General features: G+C 46.2%; 1 protein-coding gene across 1 annotated transcript in view; it reads right to left on the bottom strand.

Annotated features, from left to right (window-relative positions):
- Positions 1-20,310, bottom strand: part of TMEM163 (transmembrane protein 163) — a 527,822-nt gene that overhangs the window by 275,629 nt on the left and 231,883 nt on the right. The window contains exon 3 of the mRNA XM_063933790.1: positions 1,784-1,827. Within this exon, the coding sequence (XP_063789860.1) occupies positions 1,784-1,827 (44 nt within the window). The remainder of the gene's footprint in view (positions 1-1,783; positions 1,828-20,310) is intronic.

Below are 20,310 nucleotides of genomic sequence, written 5' to 3'. Positions count from 1 at the left end.
AAAGCTGCTAAAAGCAGCTTGCGAGCGAACAACTCGGAATGACCCCCATATTTCGCATATCATCCACATATATAGCTGTTTCTTCTTAGTTCTGAGGTCCCACTCCGTAGTACTAAAACTTTAAACAGATGTACATAGGGGGTCATTCCGAGTTGTTCGCTCGCAAGCTGCTTTTAGCAGCTTTGCACACGCTAAGCCGCCGCCTACTGGGAGTGAATCTTAGCTTATCAAAATTGCGAACGAAAGATTAGCAGAATTGCGAATAGACACTTCTTAGCAGTTTCTGAGTAGCTCCAGACTTACTCGGCATCTGCGATCAGTTCAGTGCTTGTCGTTCCTGGTTTGACGTCACAAACACACCCAGCGTTCGCCCAGACACTCCTCCGTTTCCTCCAGCCACTCCCGCGTTTTTCCCAGAAAAGGTAGCGTTTTTTCGCACACACCCATAAAACGGCCAGTTTCCGCCCAGAAACACCAACTTCCTGTCAATCACATTACGATCACCAGAACGAAGAAAAAACCTCGTAATGCCGTGAGTAAAATTCCTAACTGCATAGCAAATTTACTTGGCGCAGTCGCAGTGCGGACATTGCGCATGCGCATTAGCGACTAATCGCTCCGTTGCGAGAAAAAAATAACGAGCGAACAACTCGGAATGACCCCCATAGTGCAATAGAGTCTGGATAAAATAAACAGACTTTAATGGACAATTACACTCACATTTAACAATTAAAAACAATGCATGTATCACCACACAATCCGGTGTTCACCCAAAATGGAATCCCCACTGTTCACCGGTCCCAGAAGCCTGTCAGTCCCAAATGGAAATAGTCAGGATAAATCTTTCAGAGTCCTGGTGCAGGGTCACAGCGGTCCAATAGTAAAAATGAAGTTGAGCAAGAAACAGCTATATATGTGGATGATATGCGAAATATATTCCTTTTCCATGTGAGTGCAACTAATAAAGGGAATTGATAAGGCTGAATATCATCTGGTGTTGCACTATTGTTTCCCTTTTTTCATTTTATAGATTTACGGATCTCCATCTCAAAAGGATGTATTTGTATTAAGTATCACATTTTTAGAATCTTTGGGACTTTATAATTGTCTAAGAGGTGTAAAAATCTATGGTAGCGCCATATGTCCTTTCTACTTGGTGTGAAAAATCAATGGGGGTAATTCAGACTGGATCACTGCAGCGGCAGCGATCACAGTCTGAATCTCTTTGTGGAGTACGCACGCACAGCGGCCGCACTGTGTGTGCGCACCCCTGGAGCCCAGTGAGATGCTATCAGCATCTGTGGGCTGCGATTGCCTCTGCCTGAATGGAATTAGAACGCCGCTGGCAGAGCGCGGTCCGGACAACGGAGGCGTGTCCAGTCCATGGGGGGGGGGGAAAGGGGGGTCAGGTACACGTCAGGTACAAAAACATCGCCACCATGCAATGCTTTTGTACCTGTGTGGCGGGGCAGAGCCAGACATGCTGGGTGGACTAGCCCTGTGCTGGGCGCCCCCCCGTATGTCTGTGAAAGTGATCGTAGATGTGCTAAATTTAGCACATCTACGATCAACTCTGAATTACCCCCAATATACGGCTTTCTTTCTTTTTTTAAACTGCACATGAAACAAGTTTTATCATATCCAACCCCATTTATGACAGAACAATATTCAGTTCCCCAATGACAGTATACTGTACATGTATAGCTGGAGGATGCCTGGTAATGATAACAGATAACAAATAATACACCTGTATTATAAAATCATATATTAAAACACTACTTACTGCAAATCCAAATGATGATGCACTGTATCTCATAACAGAGACAGCTGCAAAGAAATAGAGACACATTGCATTAATATATGTAAATTATAAGTTGTGATAAGAAATGTAATTTATCACTTCAGTGTGTTATTTAGGAGGGAGGAAATTGTCTATATAATGCCCATAGGGGCCTTTATAGAATTTTACTGTCAGTCCCAAAAATGTCTAGTTTTGCCTCTGTACACTACTTTTCTCATTATAATCTACTTCATACTTTCTAGCTTTAAGCCAATATCATTCTGACATCTCCTCCTAGTCACATTCCTGATACTAAAATCTCCTTAGCGGAATTAGCCACTCAGATGGTCATGCCATTATATTGAATCAATACAACAGCCAACAGCTCCATAATTGTATTTACATTCTCCCACACAGCTGCACTGATCCGAATGACAATAATCTGCTTCTGCTACTTGGTAATTGCACATTGTTGACAGTGTCATGTTTTTAACATGTATGGTCTACAGGAAAATGTAGAATGAAAGAATCTGTTTTCAGCTCCAATGATAAAAGAGACTGTGTGCTATTAAAATTGGAGGCAATACAGATACCCACTGAGCTGCTCCCAGGAGAAATGTATTAATAAAAACCTTTTCTACACCTTCAAGACAGGACAGACTGTAAAACGTCTAATTGCAGAACTTCTTTGATGTGTCTGAGCAGAGCTGCACAGTTCCTCATAATTATGACAGGGAATGTTAACACCTTGCTGGGATAGAACAAATATACGCTGCCTGTGGAGAAAGAGATGCTATGGAGACGTGTGGGTAACCTTTTCTTATTGTCAGGAATATAAAAGGACTGAAGGCTGCAGGCTTAGAAGACATTATTTTATTTGGTGCAGCTATACCAAGCACCAAGCTTTCTTCATAAATGTCATTTTGACCCTGCAATGGAATTCTTGTGAGCTGTTAAATATAATGATGCCACTGTCACAAGTGTACTTGCTGCTTCTAATTGTAATTCCATTCCCTTATGTCTAATTAACCCAGCCCTGCTTTAGGGTTTTGTCCAAGTATAATATTATTTACTGTGTGTTCTGTGATGTTATGTTGCTGACCTCTGCTTCTCTTGACCTTAGTACCATGCTTCCAGTGCTGACATCCATTGCTTTTGACATTCTGGTTTGGAACCATTGCTGTCCTATCAGCCTGCTTGATGATGATCTTGCCTCCTATCTCTGTACCTCCCTATGGATGCTGCACTCACTAGTCCTGACAGTCACCTAGCACTTGGAAACCCTAACCAAAGGTGACTGACTAGCTCCATAAGACAGAAGGCTTACTAACAGAAGTTTCTACCTGACGGTCCTTACAAGACACCAGTATGTTATTCTCTCCATTCCTCTCCATGCCAGGGCCACAACTAGGGTGGGGCTAAGCGGGCATGCGCCCCGGGTGCAGGATTTGAGTGGGCGCCTGAGGAGTTACAGAGGAGCAGGGTTTTAAAATAAATAATTGAATGGACCCGCTACCCCAGGCTTTTGCTTGTTAACAGGTGTAGTCAATGATGTTACAGGAGCCTGGACAACCTCCAAATCTCACTGAGTATCACTACAGATGCTTTGTTGTAAGTTTAAAGACAGAGATTATTATCGACACTGTGCTCCCAGTTTGCAGTATCAATCTCTGCTTTGCCTCCCAGGTGGGAGGATTTGGTGTAGCTTATAGGGGGATGTAGTGCAGTGATGTAGTGTAGTAATGTATTGCAGTATGGAGCATGTAGTGCACTGACATGTGTAGCATATAAGGGGATGTAGTGCAATAATGTAGTGTAGCATATATGGTAAATAGTGCAGTGTATAGGGGATGTAGTATAGTGATGTAGTACAGTGGATAGTGGAATATAGTGCAGTGATGAAGTGTTATGATATAGTGCAGTGATATAATGCAATGTATGGGGACACACAGAGGAGCATGTAGTGCACTGATGCGGTGTAGCATATAAGGGGATGTAGTGTAATAATGTAGTGTAGCATATATGGTAAATAGTGCAGTGTATAGGGGATGTTGTATAGTGATGTAGTAAAGTGTATAGGGGAATATAGTGCAGTGATGAAGTGTTATAATATAGAGCAGTGATATAATGCAATGTATGGGTACACACAGAGGAGCATGTAGTTGAATACGCTGCTGGGGAGGCATGTGATACTTAGGGCATTTGAGGCACATAGGGGAATATTGTCCAATAGAATTATTTTAGTCTGACAGGCTTTTTGTGTGTGTGTGTGTGGGTGGGGGAAGGGGGAGGGGAGGAGGGGGCACCAAATGTCCGCCTTGCCCCAGTTGACAGATACCCTAGTTTCGGCCCTGACCTCGGTGCAGAGAATAACAGATAATAACTAAGTGGGTGTAGTTTGGTATGCCGGCGGTCGGGCTCCCGGCGACCAGCATACCAGCGCCAGAATCCCGACCGCCGGCATACCGACAGCTGGGCGAGCACAAATGAGCCCCGTGTGGGCTCGCTGCGCTCACCACACTACGGGCACGGTGTCTCCCTCCAGGGGGGTCGTGGACCCCCAAGAGGGAGAAGAACTGTCGGTATGCCGGTGGTCGGGATTCCAGCGCTGGTTTGCTGGTCGCCGGCAGCCCGACCGCCGGCAAAGTGAAGAGCACCCTAAGTAACTACCAGGTGCAAGTGCAGGTTGTAACAGGGAAGAATATAATTCTGCATTTGATGTAAACATTCATATTATTTGTACATACAGTCTTAATAAAATTTGTCATCAAACATTACATAGCGAAGTATGCCTGCATATGTAACCCCTACTACCTCTTGTGAATTGGTGTAGACAGTAATGGGGTTAAATACCAGGACAGAGGGGGAGATGTGTATCAAAAAGTGTAAAGAGTGGAGAAATGGACAAATGGAGAAATTGTCCATGGAAACCATTTAGCTTCTATCTATTATTTGATAGAATGTACTTGACAAATGCTACCTCAAAGTTGATTAGTTGCTATGTGCAACTTCTCCAATTTTGGGGGTCATTGCGACCTGGTCGCACGCAGGCTATTGTTAGCACTGCTGCGACCAGGTTACCGCCGCCTACAGGGGAGGGAGTTAGGGCTGTGCAGGGCTGCAATCGGTTGTGCAGAGGGCTGCACAAACAAAAAGTTTGTGCAGTCTCTGCGCAGCTCTGGAGTGACTCACCCGCTGCGCTGATCTGGCATTGACCTGACGTCAGGAACCCTCCTCTTCAACGGCTGACCATGCCTGCGTTTTTCCAGACACTCCTCAGAAACGGTGAGTTGCCACCCAGTTGCCGCCTTCTTCCTGTCAATCTTCTTGCGTTCGCCGCTGCAAACACTTTTTTTCGTCAATCTTCTTTCCTCGCCGCTGCCTGGTGACAGCCGTTGCCGGGCAATGACGCGCCTGTGCAATGACGCCTGCGTGCAGGTGTAGTTCCAACCAGTTCGCACAGCTGCAAAAAGTTGCAGCATGCGAACGGGTCGGAATGACCCCCTTTATCCACTTCTACACTCTTTATGCTGCTTGATACTCTTCCCCCTGCTCAGCAGCACATGCTGGTGAATTGTCAGCTCCATGGTGCATGAGCCCAGAAGTATTTGGAAGAGGCACGTAGGGAGAGTGGGTAAGAAAAGGGCTTGCAACAAAAAGTATAAAAGGCATCAGCAGAACAAGAAGTGAGTTTGTTCCTCCAGTCAGTCAGTCAGTCAGTCACTGAGTCATTCATTCATTTAGTGGCAGATAGTTATCGAGTCAAGGGGCCAATCACCATCCACAGCACATCCCGCCACACATCACATTGTTATTAATCTCATATGTACTAACATTAGAGATGAGCGCCTGAAATTTTTCGGGTTTTGTGTTTTGGTTTTGGGTTCGGTTCCGCGGCCGTGTTTTGGGTTCGAACGCGTTTTGGCAAAACCTCACCGAATTTTTTTTGTCGGATTCGGGTGTGTTTTGGATTCGGGTGTTTTTTTCAAAAAACACTAAAAAACAGCTTAAATCATAGAATTTGGGGGTCATTTTGATCCCAAAGTATTATTAACCTCAAAAACCATAATTTCCACTCATTTTCAGTCTATTCTGAATACCTCACACCTCACAATATTATTTTTAGTCCTAAAATTTGCACCGAGGTCGCTGTGTGAGTAAGATAAGCGACCCTAGTGGCCGACACAAACACCGGGCCCATCTAGGAGTGGCACTGCAGTGTCACGCAGGATGTCCCTTCCAAAAAACCCTCCCCAAACAGCACATGACGCAAAGAAAAAAAGAGGCGCAATGAGGTAGCTGTGTGAGTAAGATTAGCGACCCTAGTGGCCGACACAAACACCGGGCCCATCTAGGAGTGGCACTGCAGTGTCACGCAGGATGGCCCTTCCAAAAAACCCTCCCCAAACAGCACATGACGCAAAGAAAAAAAGAGGCGCAATGAGGTAGCTGTGTGAGTAAGATTAGCGACCCTAGTGGCCGACACAAACACCGGGCCCATCTAGGAGTGGCACTGCAGTGTCACGCAGGATGTCCCTTCCAAAAAACCCTCCCCAAACAGCACATGACGCAAAGAAAAAAAGAGGCGCAATGAGGTAGCTGACTGTGTGAGTAAGATTAGCGACCCTAGTGGCCGACACAAACACCGGGCCCATCTAGGAGTGGCACTGCAGTGTCACGCAGGATGTCCCTTCCAAAAAACCCTCCCCAATCAGCACATGATGCAAAGAAAAAGAAAAGAAAAAAGAGGTGCAAGATGGAATTGTCCTTGGGCCCTCCCACCCACCCTTATGTTGTATAAACAAAACAGGACATGCACACTTTAACCAACCCATCATTTCAGTGACAGGGTCTGCCACACGACTGTGACTGATATGACGGGTTGGTTTGGACCCCCCCCAAAAAAGAAGCAATTAATCTCTCCTTGCACAAACTGGCTCTACAGAGGCAAGATGTCCACCTCATCTTCACCCTCCGATATATCACCGTGTACATCCCCCTCCTCACAGATTATCAATTCGTCCCCACTGGAATCCACCATCTCAGCTCCCTGTGTACTTTGTGGAGGCAATTGCTGCTGGTCAATGTCTCCGCGGAGGAATTGATTATAATTCATTTTAATGAACATCATCTTCTCCACATTTTCTGGATGTAACCTCGTACGCCGATTGCTGACAAGGTGAGCGGCGGCACTAAACACTCTTTCGGAGTACACACTTGTGGGAGGGCAACTTAGGTAGAATAAAGCCAGTTTGTGCAAGGGCCTCCAAATTGCCTCTTTTTCCTGCCAGTATAAGTACGGACTGTGTGACGTGCCTACTTGGATGCGGTCACTCATATAATCCTCCACCATTCTATCAATGTTGAGAGAATCATATGCAGTGACAGTAGACGACATGTCCGTAATCGTTGTCAGGTCCTTCAGTCCGGACCAGATGTCAGCATCAGCAGTCGCTCCAGACTGCCCTGCATCACCGCCAGCGGGTGGGCTCGGAATTCTGAGCCTTTTCCTCGCACCCCCAGTTGCGGGAGAATGTGAAGGAGGAGATGTTGACAGGTCGCGTTCCGCTTGACTTGACAATTTTGTCACCAGCAGGTCTTTCAACCCCAGCAGACCTGTGTCTGCCGGAAAGAGAGATCCAAGGTAGGCTTTAAATCTAGGATCGAGCACGGTGGCCAAAATGTAGTGCTCTGATTTCAACAGATTGACCACCCGTGAATCCTTGTTAAGCGAATTAAGGGCTGCATCCACAAGTCCCACATGCCTAGCGGAATCGCTCCCTTTTAGCTCCTTCTTCAATGCCTCCAGCTTCTTCTGCAAAAGCCTGATGAGGGGAATGACCTGACTCAGGCTGGCAGTGTCTGAACTGACTTCACGTGTGGCAAGTTCAAAGGGCATCAGAACCTTGCACAACGTTGAAATCATTCTCCACTGCACTTGAGACAGGTGCATTCCACCTCCTATATCGTGCTCAATTGTATAGGCTTGAATGGCCTTTTGCTGCTCCTCCAACCTCTGAAGCATATAGAGGGTTGAATTCCACCTCGTTACCACTTCTTGCTTCAGATGATGGCAGGGCAGGTTCAGTAGTTTTTGGTGGTGCTCCAGTCTTCTGTACGTGGTGCCTGTACGCCGAAAGTGTCCCGCAATTTTTCTGGCCACCGACAGCATCTCTTGCACGCCCCTGTCGTTTTTTAAAAAATTCTGCACCACCAAATTCAAGGTATGTGCAAAACATGGGACGTGCTGGAATTTGCCCATATTTAATGCACACACAATATTGCTGGCGTTGTCCGATGCCACAAATCCACAGGAGAGTCCAATTGGGGTAAGCCATTCCGCGATGATCTTCCTCAGTTGCCGTAAGAGGTTTTCAGCTGTGTGCGTATTCTGGAAACCGGTGATACAAAGCGTAGCCTGCCTAGGAAAGAGTTGGCGTTTGCGAGATGCTGCTACTGGTGCCGCCGCTGCTGTTCTTGCGGCGGGAGTCCATACATCTACCCAGTGGGCTGTCACAGTCATATAGTCCTGACCCTGCCCTGCTCCACTTGTCCACATGTCCGTGGTTAAGTGGACATTGGGTACAGCTGCATTTTTTAGGACACTGGTGACTCTTTTTCTGAGGTCTGTGTACATTTTCGGTATCGCCTGCCTAGAGAAATGGAACCTAGATGGTATTTGGTACCGGGGACACAGTACCTCCAACAAGTCTCTAGTTGGCTCTGCAGTAATGATGGATACCGGAACCACGTTTCTCACCACCCAGGATGCCAAGGCCTCAGTTATCCGCTTTGCAGTAGGATGACTGCTGTGATATTTCATCTTCCTCGCAAAGGACTGTTGAACAGTCAATTGCTTACTGGAAGTAGTACAAGTGGGCTTACGACTTCCCCTCTGGGATGACCATCGACTCCCAGCGGCAACAACAGCAGCGCCAGCAGCAGTAGGCGTTACACGCAAGGATGCATCGGAGGAATCCCAGGCAGGAGAGGACTCGTCAGAATTGCCAGTGACATGGCCTGCAGGACTATTGGCATTCCTGGGGAAGGAGGAAATTGACACTGAGGGAGTTGGTGGGGTGGTTTGCGTGAGCTTGGTTACAAGAGGAAGGGATTTACTGGTCAGTGGACTGCTTCCGCTGTCACCCAAAGTTTTTGAACTTGTCACTGACTTATTATGAATGCGCTGCAGGTGACGTATAAGGGAGGATGTTCCGAGGTGGTTAACGTCCTTACCCCTACTTATTACAGCTTGACAAAGGGAACACACGGCTTGACACCTGTTGTCCGCATTTCTGGTGAAATACCTCCACACCGAAGAGCTGATTTTTTTGGTATTTTCACCTGGCATGTCAACGGCCATATTCCTCCCACGGACAACAGGTGTCTCCCCGGGTGCCTGACTTAAACAAACCACCTCACCATCAGAATCCTCCTGGTCAATTTCCTCCCCAGCGCCAGCAACACCCATATCCTCCTCATCCTGGTGTACTTCAACACTGACATCTTCAATCTGACTATCAGGAACTGGACTGCGGGTGCTCCTTCCAGCACTTGCAGGGGGCGTGCAAATGGTGGAAGGCGCATGCTCTTCACGTCCAGTGTTGGGAAGGTCAGGCATCGCAACCGACACAATTGGACTCTCCTTGTGGATTTGGGATTTCGAAGAATGCACAGTTCTTTGCTGTGCTGCTTTTGCCAGCTTGAGTCTTTTCATTTTTCTAGCGAGAGGCTGAGTGCTTCCATCCTCATGTGAAGCTGAACCACTAGCCATGAACATAGGCCAGGGCCTCAGCCGTTCCTTGCCACTCCGTGTGGTAAATGGCATATTGGCAAGTTTACGCTTCTCCTCCGACAATTTTATTTTAGGTTTTGGAGTCCTTTTTTTTCTGATATTTGGTGTTTTGGATTTGACATGCTCTGTACTATGACATTGGGCATCGGCCTTGGCAGACGACGTTGCTGGCATTTCATCGTCTCGGCCATGACTAGTGGCAGCAGCTTCAGCACGAGGTGGAAGTGGATCTTGATCTTTCCCTAATTTTGGAACCTCAGCATTTTTGTTCTCCATATTTTAATAGGCACAACTAAAAGGCACCTCAGGTAAACAATGGAGATGGATACTAGTATACAATTATGGACTGCCTGCCGACTGCAGACACAGAGGTAGCCACAGCCGTGAACTACCATACTGTACTGTGTCTGCAGCTAATATAGACTGGTTGATAAAGAGAAGATGTCTATGTAACTATGTATGTATAAAGAAGACTGAAAAAAATCCACGGTTAGGTGGTATACAATTATGGACGGACTGCCTGCCGAGTGCAGACACAGAGGTAGCCACAGCCGTGAACTACCGTACTGTACTGTGTCTGCAGCTAATATAGACTGGTTGATAAAGAGAAGATGTCTATGTAACTATGTATGTATAAAGAAGAATGAAAAAAATCCACGGTTAGGTGGTATTACAATTATGGACGGACTGCCTGCCGAGTGCAGAGACACAGAGGTAGCCACAGCCGTGAACTACCGTACTGTGTCTGCTGCGACTGGATGATAAATGATATAAAAAATATATATATATCACTACTGCAGCCGGACAGGTATATATTATATATTATATAATGACGGACCTGCTGGACACTGTCTGTCAGCAGAATGAGTTTTATTTTTATAGAATAAAAAAAAAACACACAAGTGAAGTCACACGACGAGTGTTTAACTTTTTCAGGCAATCACAATATAAGTATACTACTAACTATACTGGTGGTCAGTGTGGTCAGGTCACTGGTCAGTCACACTGGCAGTGGCACTCCTGCAGCAAAAGTGTGCACTGTTTAATTTTAATATAATATGTACTCCTGGCTCCTGCTATAACCTATAACTGGCACTGCAGTAGTGCTCCCCAGTCTCCCCCACAATTATAAGCTGTGTGAGCTGAGCAGTCAGACAGATATATAATATATATAGATGATGCAGCACACTGGCCTGAGCCTGAGCAGTGCACACAGATATGGTATGTGACTGACTGAGTCACTGTGTGTATCGCTTTTTTCAGGCAGAGAACGGATATATTAAATAAACTGCACTGTGTGTCTGGTGGTCACTCACTATATAATATATTATGTACTCCTGGCTCCTGCTATAACCTATAACTGGCACTGCAGTAGTGCTCCCCAGTCTCCCCCACAATTATAAGCTGTGTGAGCTGAGCAGTCAGACAGATATATATAATATTATATATAGATAATAGATGATGCAGCACACTGGCCTGAGCCTGAGCAGTGCACACAGATATGGTATGTGACTGACTGAGTCACTGTGTGTATCGCTTTTTTCAGGCAGAGAACGGATATATTAAATAAACTGCACTGTGTGTCTGGTGGTCACTCACTATATAATATATTATGTACTCCTGGCTCCTGCTATAACCTATAACTGGCACTGCAGTAGTGCTCCCCAGTCTCCCCCACAATTATAAGCTGTGTGAGCTGAGCAGTCAGACAGATATATATAATATTATATATAGATAATAGATGATGCAGCACACTGGCCTGAGCCTGAGCAGTGCACACAGATATGGTATGTGACTGACTGAGTCACTGTGTGTATCGCTTTTTTCAGGCAGAGAACGGATATATTAAATAAACTGCACTGTGTGTCTGGTGGTCACTCACTATATAATATATTATGTACTCCTGGCTCCTGCTATAACCTATAACTGGCACTGCAGTAGTGCTCCCCAGTCTCCCCCACAATTATAAGCTGTGTGAGCTGAGCAGTCAGACAGATATATATAATATTATATATAGATAATAGATGATGCAGCACACTGGCCTGAGCCTGAGCAGTGCACACAGATATGGTATGTGATAGAGATGAGCGGGTTCGGTTTCTCTGAATCCGAACCCGCCAGAACTTCATGTTTTTTTTCACGGGTCCGAGCGACTCGGATCTTCCCGCCCTGCTCGGTTAACCCGAGCGCGCCCGAACGTCATCATGACGCTGTCGGATTCTCGCGAGGCTCGGATTCTATCGCGAGACTCGGATTCTATATAAGGAGCCGCGCGTCGCCGCCATTTTCACACGTGCATTGAGATTGATAGGGAGAGGACGTGGCTGGCGTCCTCTCCGTTTAGAATAGATTAGAGAGACACTTGATTTACTAATTTTGGGGAGCATTAGGAGTACTCAGTACAGTGCAGAGTTTTGCTGATAGTGACCACCAGTTTTATTTATAATCCGTTCTCTGCCTGAAAAAAGCGATACACAGCACACAGTGACTCAGCACATACCATATCTGTGTGCACTGCTCAGGCTCAGGCCAGTGTGCTGCATCATCTATTATCTATATATAATATTATATATATCTGTCTGACTGCTCAGCTCACACAGCTTATAATTGTGGGGGAGACTGGGGAGCACTACTGCAGTGCCAGTTATAGGTTATAGCAGGAGCCAGGAGTACATAATATATTATATAGTGAGTGACCACCAGACACACAGTGCAGTTTATTTAATATATCCGTTCTCTGCCTGAAAAAAGCGATACACACAGTGACTCAGTCAGTCACATACCATATCTGTGTGCACTGCTCAGGCTCAGGCCAGTGTGCTGCATCATCTATATATATTATATATCTGTCTGACTGCTCAGCTCACACAGCTTATAATTGTGGGGGAGACTGGGGAGCACTACTGCAGTGCCAGTTATAGGTTATAGCAGGAGCCAGGAGTACATAATATTATATTAAAATTAAACAGTGCACACTTTTGCTGCAGGAGTGCCACTGCCAGTGTGACTAGTGACCAGTGACCTGACCACCAGTATATATAATATTAGTAGTATACTATCTCTTTATCAACCAGTCTATATATTAGCAGCAGACACAGTACAGTGCGGTAGTTCACGGCTGTGGCTACCTCTGTGTCGGCACTCGGCAGCCCGTCCATAATTGTATATACCACCTAACCGTGGTTTTTTTTTCTTTCTTTATACATACATACTAGTTACGAGTATACTATCTCTTTATCAACCAGTCTATATTAGCAGCAGACACAGTACAGTGCGGTAGTTCACGGCTGTGGCTACCTCTGTGTCGGCACTCGGCAGCCCGTCCATAATTGTATATACCACCTAACCGTGGTTTTTTTTTCTTTCTTTATACATACATACTAGTTACGAGTATACTATCTCTTTATCAACCAGTCTATATATTAGCAGCAGACACAGTACAGTGCGGTAGTTCACGGCTGTGGCTACCTCTGTGTCGGCACTCGGCAGCCCGTCCATAATTGTATATACCACCTAACCGTGGTTTTTTTTTCTTTCTTTATACATACATACTAGTTACGAGTATACTATCTCTTTATCAACCAGTCTATATTAGCAGCAGACACAGTACAGTGCGGTAGTTCACGGCTGTGGCTACCTCTGTGTCGGCACTCGGCAGCCCGTCCATAATTGTATATACCACCTAACCGTGGTTTTTTTTTCTTTCTTTATACATACATACTAGTTACGAGTATACTATCTCTTTATCAACCAGTCTATATATTAGCAGCAGACACAGTACAGTGCGGTAGTTCACGGCTGTGGCTACCTCTGTGTCGGCACTCGGAAGCCCGTCCATAATTGTATATACCACCTAACCGTGGTTTTTTTTTCTTTCTTTATACATACATACTAGTTACGAGTATACTATCTCTTTATCAACCAGTCTATATTAGCAGCAGACACAGTACAGTGCGGTAGTTCACGGCTGTGGCTACCTCTGTGTCGGCACTCGGCAGCCCGTCCATAATTGTATATACCACCTAACCGTGGTTTTTTTTTCTTTCTTTATACATACATACTAGTTACGAGTATACTATCTCTTTATCAACCAGTCTATATATTAGCAGCAGACACAGTACAGTGCGGTAGTTCACGGCTGTGGCTACCTCTGTGTCGGCACTCGGCAGCCCGTCCATAATTGTATATACCACCTAACCGTGGTTTTTTTTTCTTTCTTTATACATACATACTAGTTACGAGTATACTATCTCTTTATCAACCAGTCTATATATTAGCAGCAGACACAGTACAGTGCAGTAGTTCACGGCTGTGGCTACCTCTGTGTCGGCACTCGGCAGCCCGTCCATAATTGTATATACCACCTAACCGTGGTTTTTTTTTCTTTCTTTATACATACATACTAGTTACGAGTATACTATCTCTTTATCAACCAGTCTATATTAGCAGCAGACACAGTACAGTGCGGTAGTTCACGGCTGTGGCTACCTCTGTGTCGGCACTCGGCAGCCCGTCCATAATTGTATATACCACCTAACCGTGGTTTTTTTTTCTTTCTTTATACATACATACTAGTTACGAGTATACTATCTCTTTATCAACCAGTCTATATATTAGCAGCAGACACAGTACAGTGCGGTAGTTCACGGCTGTGGCTACCTCTGTGTCGGCACTCGGCAGCCCGTCCATAATTGTATATACCACCTAACCGTGTTTTTTTTTTCTTTCTTTATACATACATACTAGTTACGAGTATACTATCTCTTTATCAACCAGTCTATATTAGCAGCAGACACAGTACAGTGCGGTAGTTCACGGCTGTGGCTACCTCTGTGTCGGCACTCGGCAGCCCGTCCATAATTGTATATACCACCTAACCGTGGTTTTTTTTTCTTTCTTTATACATACATACTAGTTACGAGTATACTATCTCTTTATCAACCAGTCTATATATTAGCAGCAGACACAGTACAGTGCGGTAGTTCACGGCTGTGGCTACCTCTGTGTCGGCACTCGGCAGCCCGTCCATAATTGTATATACCACCTAACCGTGGTTTTTTTTTCTTTCTTTATACATACATACTAGTTACGAGTATACTATCTCTTTATCAACCAGTCTATATATTAGCAGCAGACACAGTACAGTGCGGTAGTTCACGGCTGTGGCTACCTCTGTGTCGGCACTCGGCAGCCCGTCCATAATTGTATATACCACCTAACCGTGGTTTTTTTTTCTTTCTTTATACATACATACTAGTTACGAGTATACTATCTCTTTATCAACCAGTCTATATTAGCAGCAGACACAGTACAGTGCGGTAGTTCACGGCTGTGGCTACCTCTGTGTCGGCACTCGGCAGCCCGTCCATAATTGTATATACCACCTAACCGTGGTTTTTTTTTCTTTCTTTATACATACATACTAGTTACGAGTATACTATCTCTTTATCAACCAGTCTATATATTAGCAGCAGACACAGTACAGTGCGGTAGTTCACGGCTGTGGCTACCTCTGTGTCGGCACTCGGCAGCCCGTCCATAATTGTATATACCACCTAACCGTGGTTTTTTTTTCTTTCTTTATACATACATACTAGTTACGAGTATACTATCTCTTTATCAACCAGTCTATATATTAGCAGCAGACACAGTACAGTGCGGTAGTTCACGGCTGTGGCTACCTCTGTGTCGGCACTCGGCAGCCCGTCCATAATTGTATATACCACCTAACCGTGGTTTTTTTTTCTTTCTTTATACATACATACTAGTTACGAGTATACTATCTCTTTATCAACCAGTCTATATTAGCAGCAGACACAGTACAGTGCGGTAGTTCACGGCTGTGGCTACCTCTGTGTCGGCACTCGGCAGCCCGTCCATAATTGTATATACCACCTAACCGTGGTTTTTTTTTCTTTCTTTATACATACATACTAGTTACGAGTATACTATCTCTTTATCAACCAGTCTATATATTAGCAGCAGACACAGTACAGTGCGGTAGTTCACGGCTGTGGCTACCTCTGTGTCGGCACTCGGCAGCCCGTCCATAATTGTATATACCACCTAACCGTGGTTTTTTTTTCTTTCTTTATACATACATACTAGTTACGAGTATACTATCTCTTTATCAACCAGTCTATATTAGCAGCAGACACAGTACAGTGCGGTAGTTCACGGCTGTGGCTACCTCTGTGTCGGCACTCGGCAGCCCGTCCATAATTGTATATACCACCTAACCGTGGTTTTTTTTTCTTTCTTTATACATACATACTAGTTACGAGTATACTATCTCTTTATCAACCAGTCTATATTAGCAGCAGACACAGTACAGTGCGGTAGTTCACGGCTGTGGCTACCTCTGTGTCGGCACTCGGCAGCCCGTCCATAATTGTATATACCACCTAACCGTGGTTTTTTTTTCTTTCTTTATACATACATACTAGTTACGAGTATACTATCTCTTTATCAACCAGTCTATATATTAGCAGCAGACACAGTACAGTGCGGTAGTTCACGGCTGTGGCTACCTCTGTGTCGGCACTCGGCAGCCCGTCCATAATTGTATACGAGTATCCAATCCATCCATCTCCATTGTTTACCTGAGGTGCCTTTTAGTTGTGCCTATTAAAATATGGAGAACAAAAATGTTGAGGTTCCAAAATTAGGGAAAGATCAAGATCCACTTCCACCTCGTGCTGAAGCTGCTGCCACTAGTCATGGCCGAGACGATGAAATGCCAGCAACGTCGTCTGCCAAGGCCGATGCCCAATGTCATAGTACAGAGCATGTCAAATCCAAAACACCAAATATCAGTAAAAAAAGGACTCCAAAACCTAAAATAAAATTGTCGGAGGAGAAGCGTAAACTTGCCAATATGCCATTTACCACACGGAGTGGCAAGGAACGGCTGAGGCCCTGGCCTATGTTCATGGCTAGTGGTTCAGCTTCACATGAGGATGGAAGCACTCAGCCTCTCGCTAGAAAAATGAAAAGACTCAAGCTGGCAAAAGCAGCACAGCAAAGAACTGTGCATTCTTCGAAATCCCAAATCCACAAGGAGAGTCCAATTGTGTCGGTTGCGATGCCTGACCTTCCCAACACTGGACGTGAAGAGCATGCGCCTTCCACCATTTGCACGCCCCCTGCAAGTGCTGGAAGGAGCACCCGCAGTCCAGTTCCTGATAGTCAGATTGAAGATGTCAGTGTTGAAGTACACCAGGATGAGGATATGGGTGTTGCTGGCGCTGGGGAGGAAATTGACCAGGAGGATTCTGATGGTGAGGTGGTTTGTTTAAGTCAGGCACCCGGGGAGACACCTGTTGTCCGTGGGAGGAATATGGCCGTTGACATGCCAGGTGAAAATACCAAAAAAATCAGCTCTTCGGTGTGGAGGTATTTCACCAGAAATGCGGACAACAGGTGTCAAGCCGTGTGTTCCCTTTGTCAAGCTGTAATAAGTAGGGGTAAGGACGTTAACCACCTCGGAACATCCTCCCTTATACGTCACCTGCAGCGCATTCATAATAAGTCAGTGACAAGTTCAAAAACTTTGGGTGACAGCGGAAGCAGTCCACTGACCAGTAAATCCCTTCCTCTTGTAACCAAGCTCACGCAAACCACCCCACCAACTCCCTCAGTGTCAATTTCCTCCTTCCCCAGGAATGCCAATAGTCCTGCAGGCCATGTCACTGGCAATTCTGACGAGTCCTCTCCTGCCTGGGATTCCTCCGATGCATCCTTGCGTGTAACGCCTACTGCTGCTGGCGCTGCTGTTGTTGCCGCTGGGAGTCGATGGTCATCCCAGAGGGGAAGTCGTAAGCCCACTTGTACTACTTCCAGTAAGCAATTGACTGTTCAACAGTCCTTTGCGAGGAAGATGAAATATCACAGCAGTCATCCTACTGCAAAGCGGATAACTGAGGCCTTGGCATCCTGGGTGGTGAGAAATGTGGTTCCGGTATCCATCATTACTGCAGAGCCAACTAGAGACTTGTTGGAGGTACTGTGTCCCCGGTACCAAATACCATCTAGGTTCCATTTCTCTAGGCAGGCGATACCGAAAATGTACACAGACCTCAGAAAAAGAGTCACCAGTGTCCTAAAAAATGCAGCTGTACCCAATGTCCACTTAACCACGGACATGTGGACAAGTGGAGCAGGGCAGGGTCAGGACTATATGACTGTGACAGCCCACTGGGTAGATGTATGGACTCCCGCCGCAAGAACAGCAGCGGCGGCACCAGTAGCAGCATCTCGCAAACGCCAACTCTTTCCTAGGCAGGCTACGCTTTGTATCACCGGTTTCCAGAATACGCACACAGCTGAAAACCTCTTACGGCAACTGAGGAAGATCATCGCGGAATGGCTTACCCCAATTGGACTCTCCTGTGGATTTGTGGCATCGGACAACGCCAGCAATATTGTGTGTGCATTAAATATGGGCAAATTCCAGCACGTCCCATGTTTTGCACATACCTTGAATTTGGTGGTGCAGAATTTTTTTAAAAACGACAGGGGCGTGCAAGAGATGCTGTCGGTGGCCAGAAGAATTGCGGGACACTTTCGGCGTACAGGCACCACGTACAGAAGACTGGAGCACCACCAAAAACTACTGAACCTGCCCTGCCATCATCTGAAGCAAGAAGTGGTAACGAGGTGGAATTCAACCCTCTATATGCTTCAGAGGTTGGAGGAGCAGCAAAAGGCCATTCAAGCCTATACAATTGAGCACGATATAGTAGGTGGAATGCACCTGTCTCAGGCGCAGTGGAGAATGATTTCAACGTTGTGCAAGGTTCTGATGCCCTTTGAACTTGCCACACGTGAAGTCAGTTCAGACACTGCCAGCCTGAGTCAGGTCATTCCCCTCATCAGGCTTTTGCAGAAGAAGCTGGAGGCATTGAAGAAGGAGCTAAAAGGGAGCGATTCCGCTAGGCATGTGGGACTTGTGGATGCAGCCCTTAATTCGCTTAACAAGGATTCACGGGTGGTCAATCTGTTGAAATCAGAGCACTACATTTTGGCCACCGTGCTCGATCCTAGATTTAAAGCCTACCTTGGATCTCTCTTTCCGGCAGACACAGGTCTGCTGGGGTTGAAAGACCTGCTGGTGACAAAATTGTCAAGTCAAGCGGAACGCGACCTGTCAACATCTCCTCCTTCACATTCTCCCGCAACTGGGGGTGCGAGGAAAAGGCTCAGAATTCCGAGCCCACCCACTGGCGGTGATGCAGGGCAGTCTGGAGCGACTGCTGATGCTGACATCTGGTCCGGACTGAAGGACCTGACAACGATTACGGACATGTCGTCTACTGTCACTGCATATGATTCTCTCAACATTGATAGAATGGTGGAGGATTATATGAGTGACCGCATCCAAGTAGGCACGTCACACAGTCCGTACTTATACTGGCAGGAAAAAGAGGCAATTTGGAGGCCCTTGCACAAACTGGCTTTATTCTACCTAAGTTGCCCTCCCACAAGTGTGTACTCCGAAAGAGTGTTTAGTGCCGCCGCTCACCTTGTCAGCAATCGGCGTACGAGGTTACATCCAGAAAATGTGGAGAAGATGATGTTCATTAAAATGAATTATAATCAATTCCTCCGCGGAGACATTGACCAGCAGCAATTGCCTCCACAAAGTACACAGGGAGCTGAGATGGTGGATTCCAGTGGGGACGAATTGATAATCTGTGAGGAGGGGGATGTACACGGTGATATATCGGAGGGTGAAGATGAGGTGGACATCTTGCCTCTGTAGAGCCAGTTTGTGCAAGGAGAGATTAATTGCTTCTTTTTTGGGGGGGGTCCAAACCAACCCGTCATATCAGTCACAGTCGTGTGGCAGACCCTGTCACTGAAATGATGGGTTGGTTAAAGTGTGCATGTCCTGTTTTGTTTATACAACATAAAGGTGGGTGGGAGGGCCCAAGGACAATTCCATCTTGCACCTCTTTTTTCTTTTCTTTTTCTTTGCATCATGTGCTGATTGGGGAGGGTTTTTTGGAAGGGACATCCTGCGTGACACTGCAGTGCCACTCCTAGATGGGCCCGGTGTTTGTGTCGGCCACTAGGGTCGCTAATCTTACTCACACAGTCAGCTACCTCATTGCGCCTCTTTTTTTCTTTGCGTCATGTGCTGTTTGGGGAGGGTTTTTTGGAAGGGACATCCTGCGTGACACTGCAGTGCCACTCCTAGATGGGCCCGGTGTTTGTGTCGGCCACTAGGGTCGCTAATCTTACTCACACAGCTACCTCATTGCGCCTCTTTTTTTCTTTGCGTCATGTGCTGTTTGGGGAGGGTTTTTTGGAAGGGACATCCTGCGTGACACTGCAGTGCCACTCCTAGATGGGCCCGGTGTTTGTGTCGGCCACTAGGGTCGCTAATCTTACTCACACAGCTACCTCATTGCGCCTCTTTTTTTCTTTGCGTCATGTGCTGTTTGGGGAGGGTTTTTTGGAAGGGCCATCCTGCGTGACACTGCAGTGCCACTCCTAGATGGGCCCGGTGTTTGTGTCGGCCACTAGGGTCGCTAATCTTACTCACACAGCTACCTCATTGCGCCTCTTTTTTTCTTTGCGTCATGTGCTGTTTGGGGAGGGTTTTTTGGAAGGGACATCCTGCGTGACACTGCAGTGCCACTCCTAGATGGGCCCGGTGTTTGTGTCGGCCACTAGGGTCGCTTATCTTACTCACACAGCGACCTCGGTGCAAATTTTAGGACTAAAAATA

Source organism: Pseudophryne corroboree, chromosome 7, assembly GCF_028390025.1.
Source record: "Pseudophryne corroboree isolate aPseCor3 chromosome 7, aPseCor3.hap2, whole genome shotgun sequence".
NCBI classification, from domain to species: Eukaryota; Metazoa; Chordata; class Amphibia; order Anura; family Myobatrachidae; genus Pseudophryne; species Pseudophryne corroboree.
The sequence above is the reverse complement of the archived record's forward strand: the minus strand, read 5'-3'. Positions and strand labels throughout refer to the sequence as shown.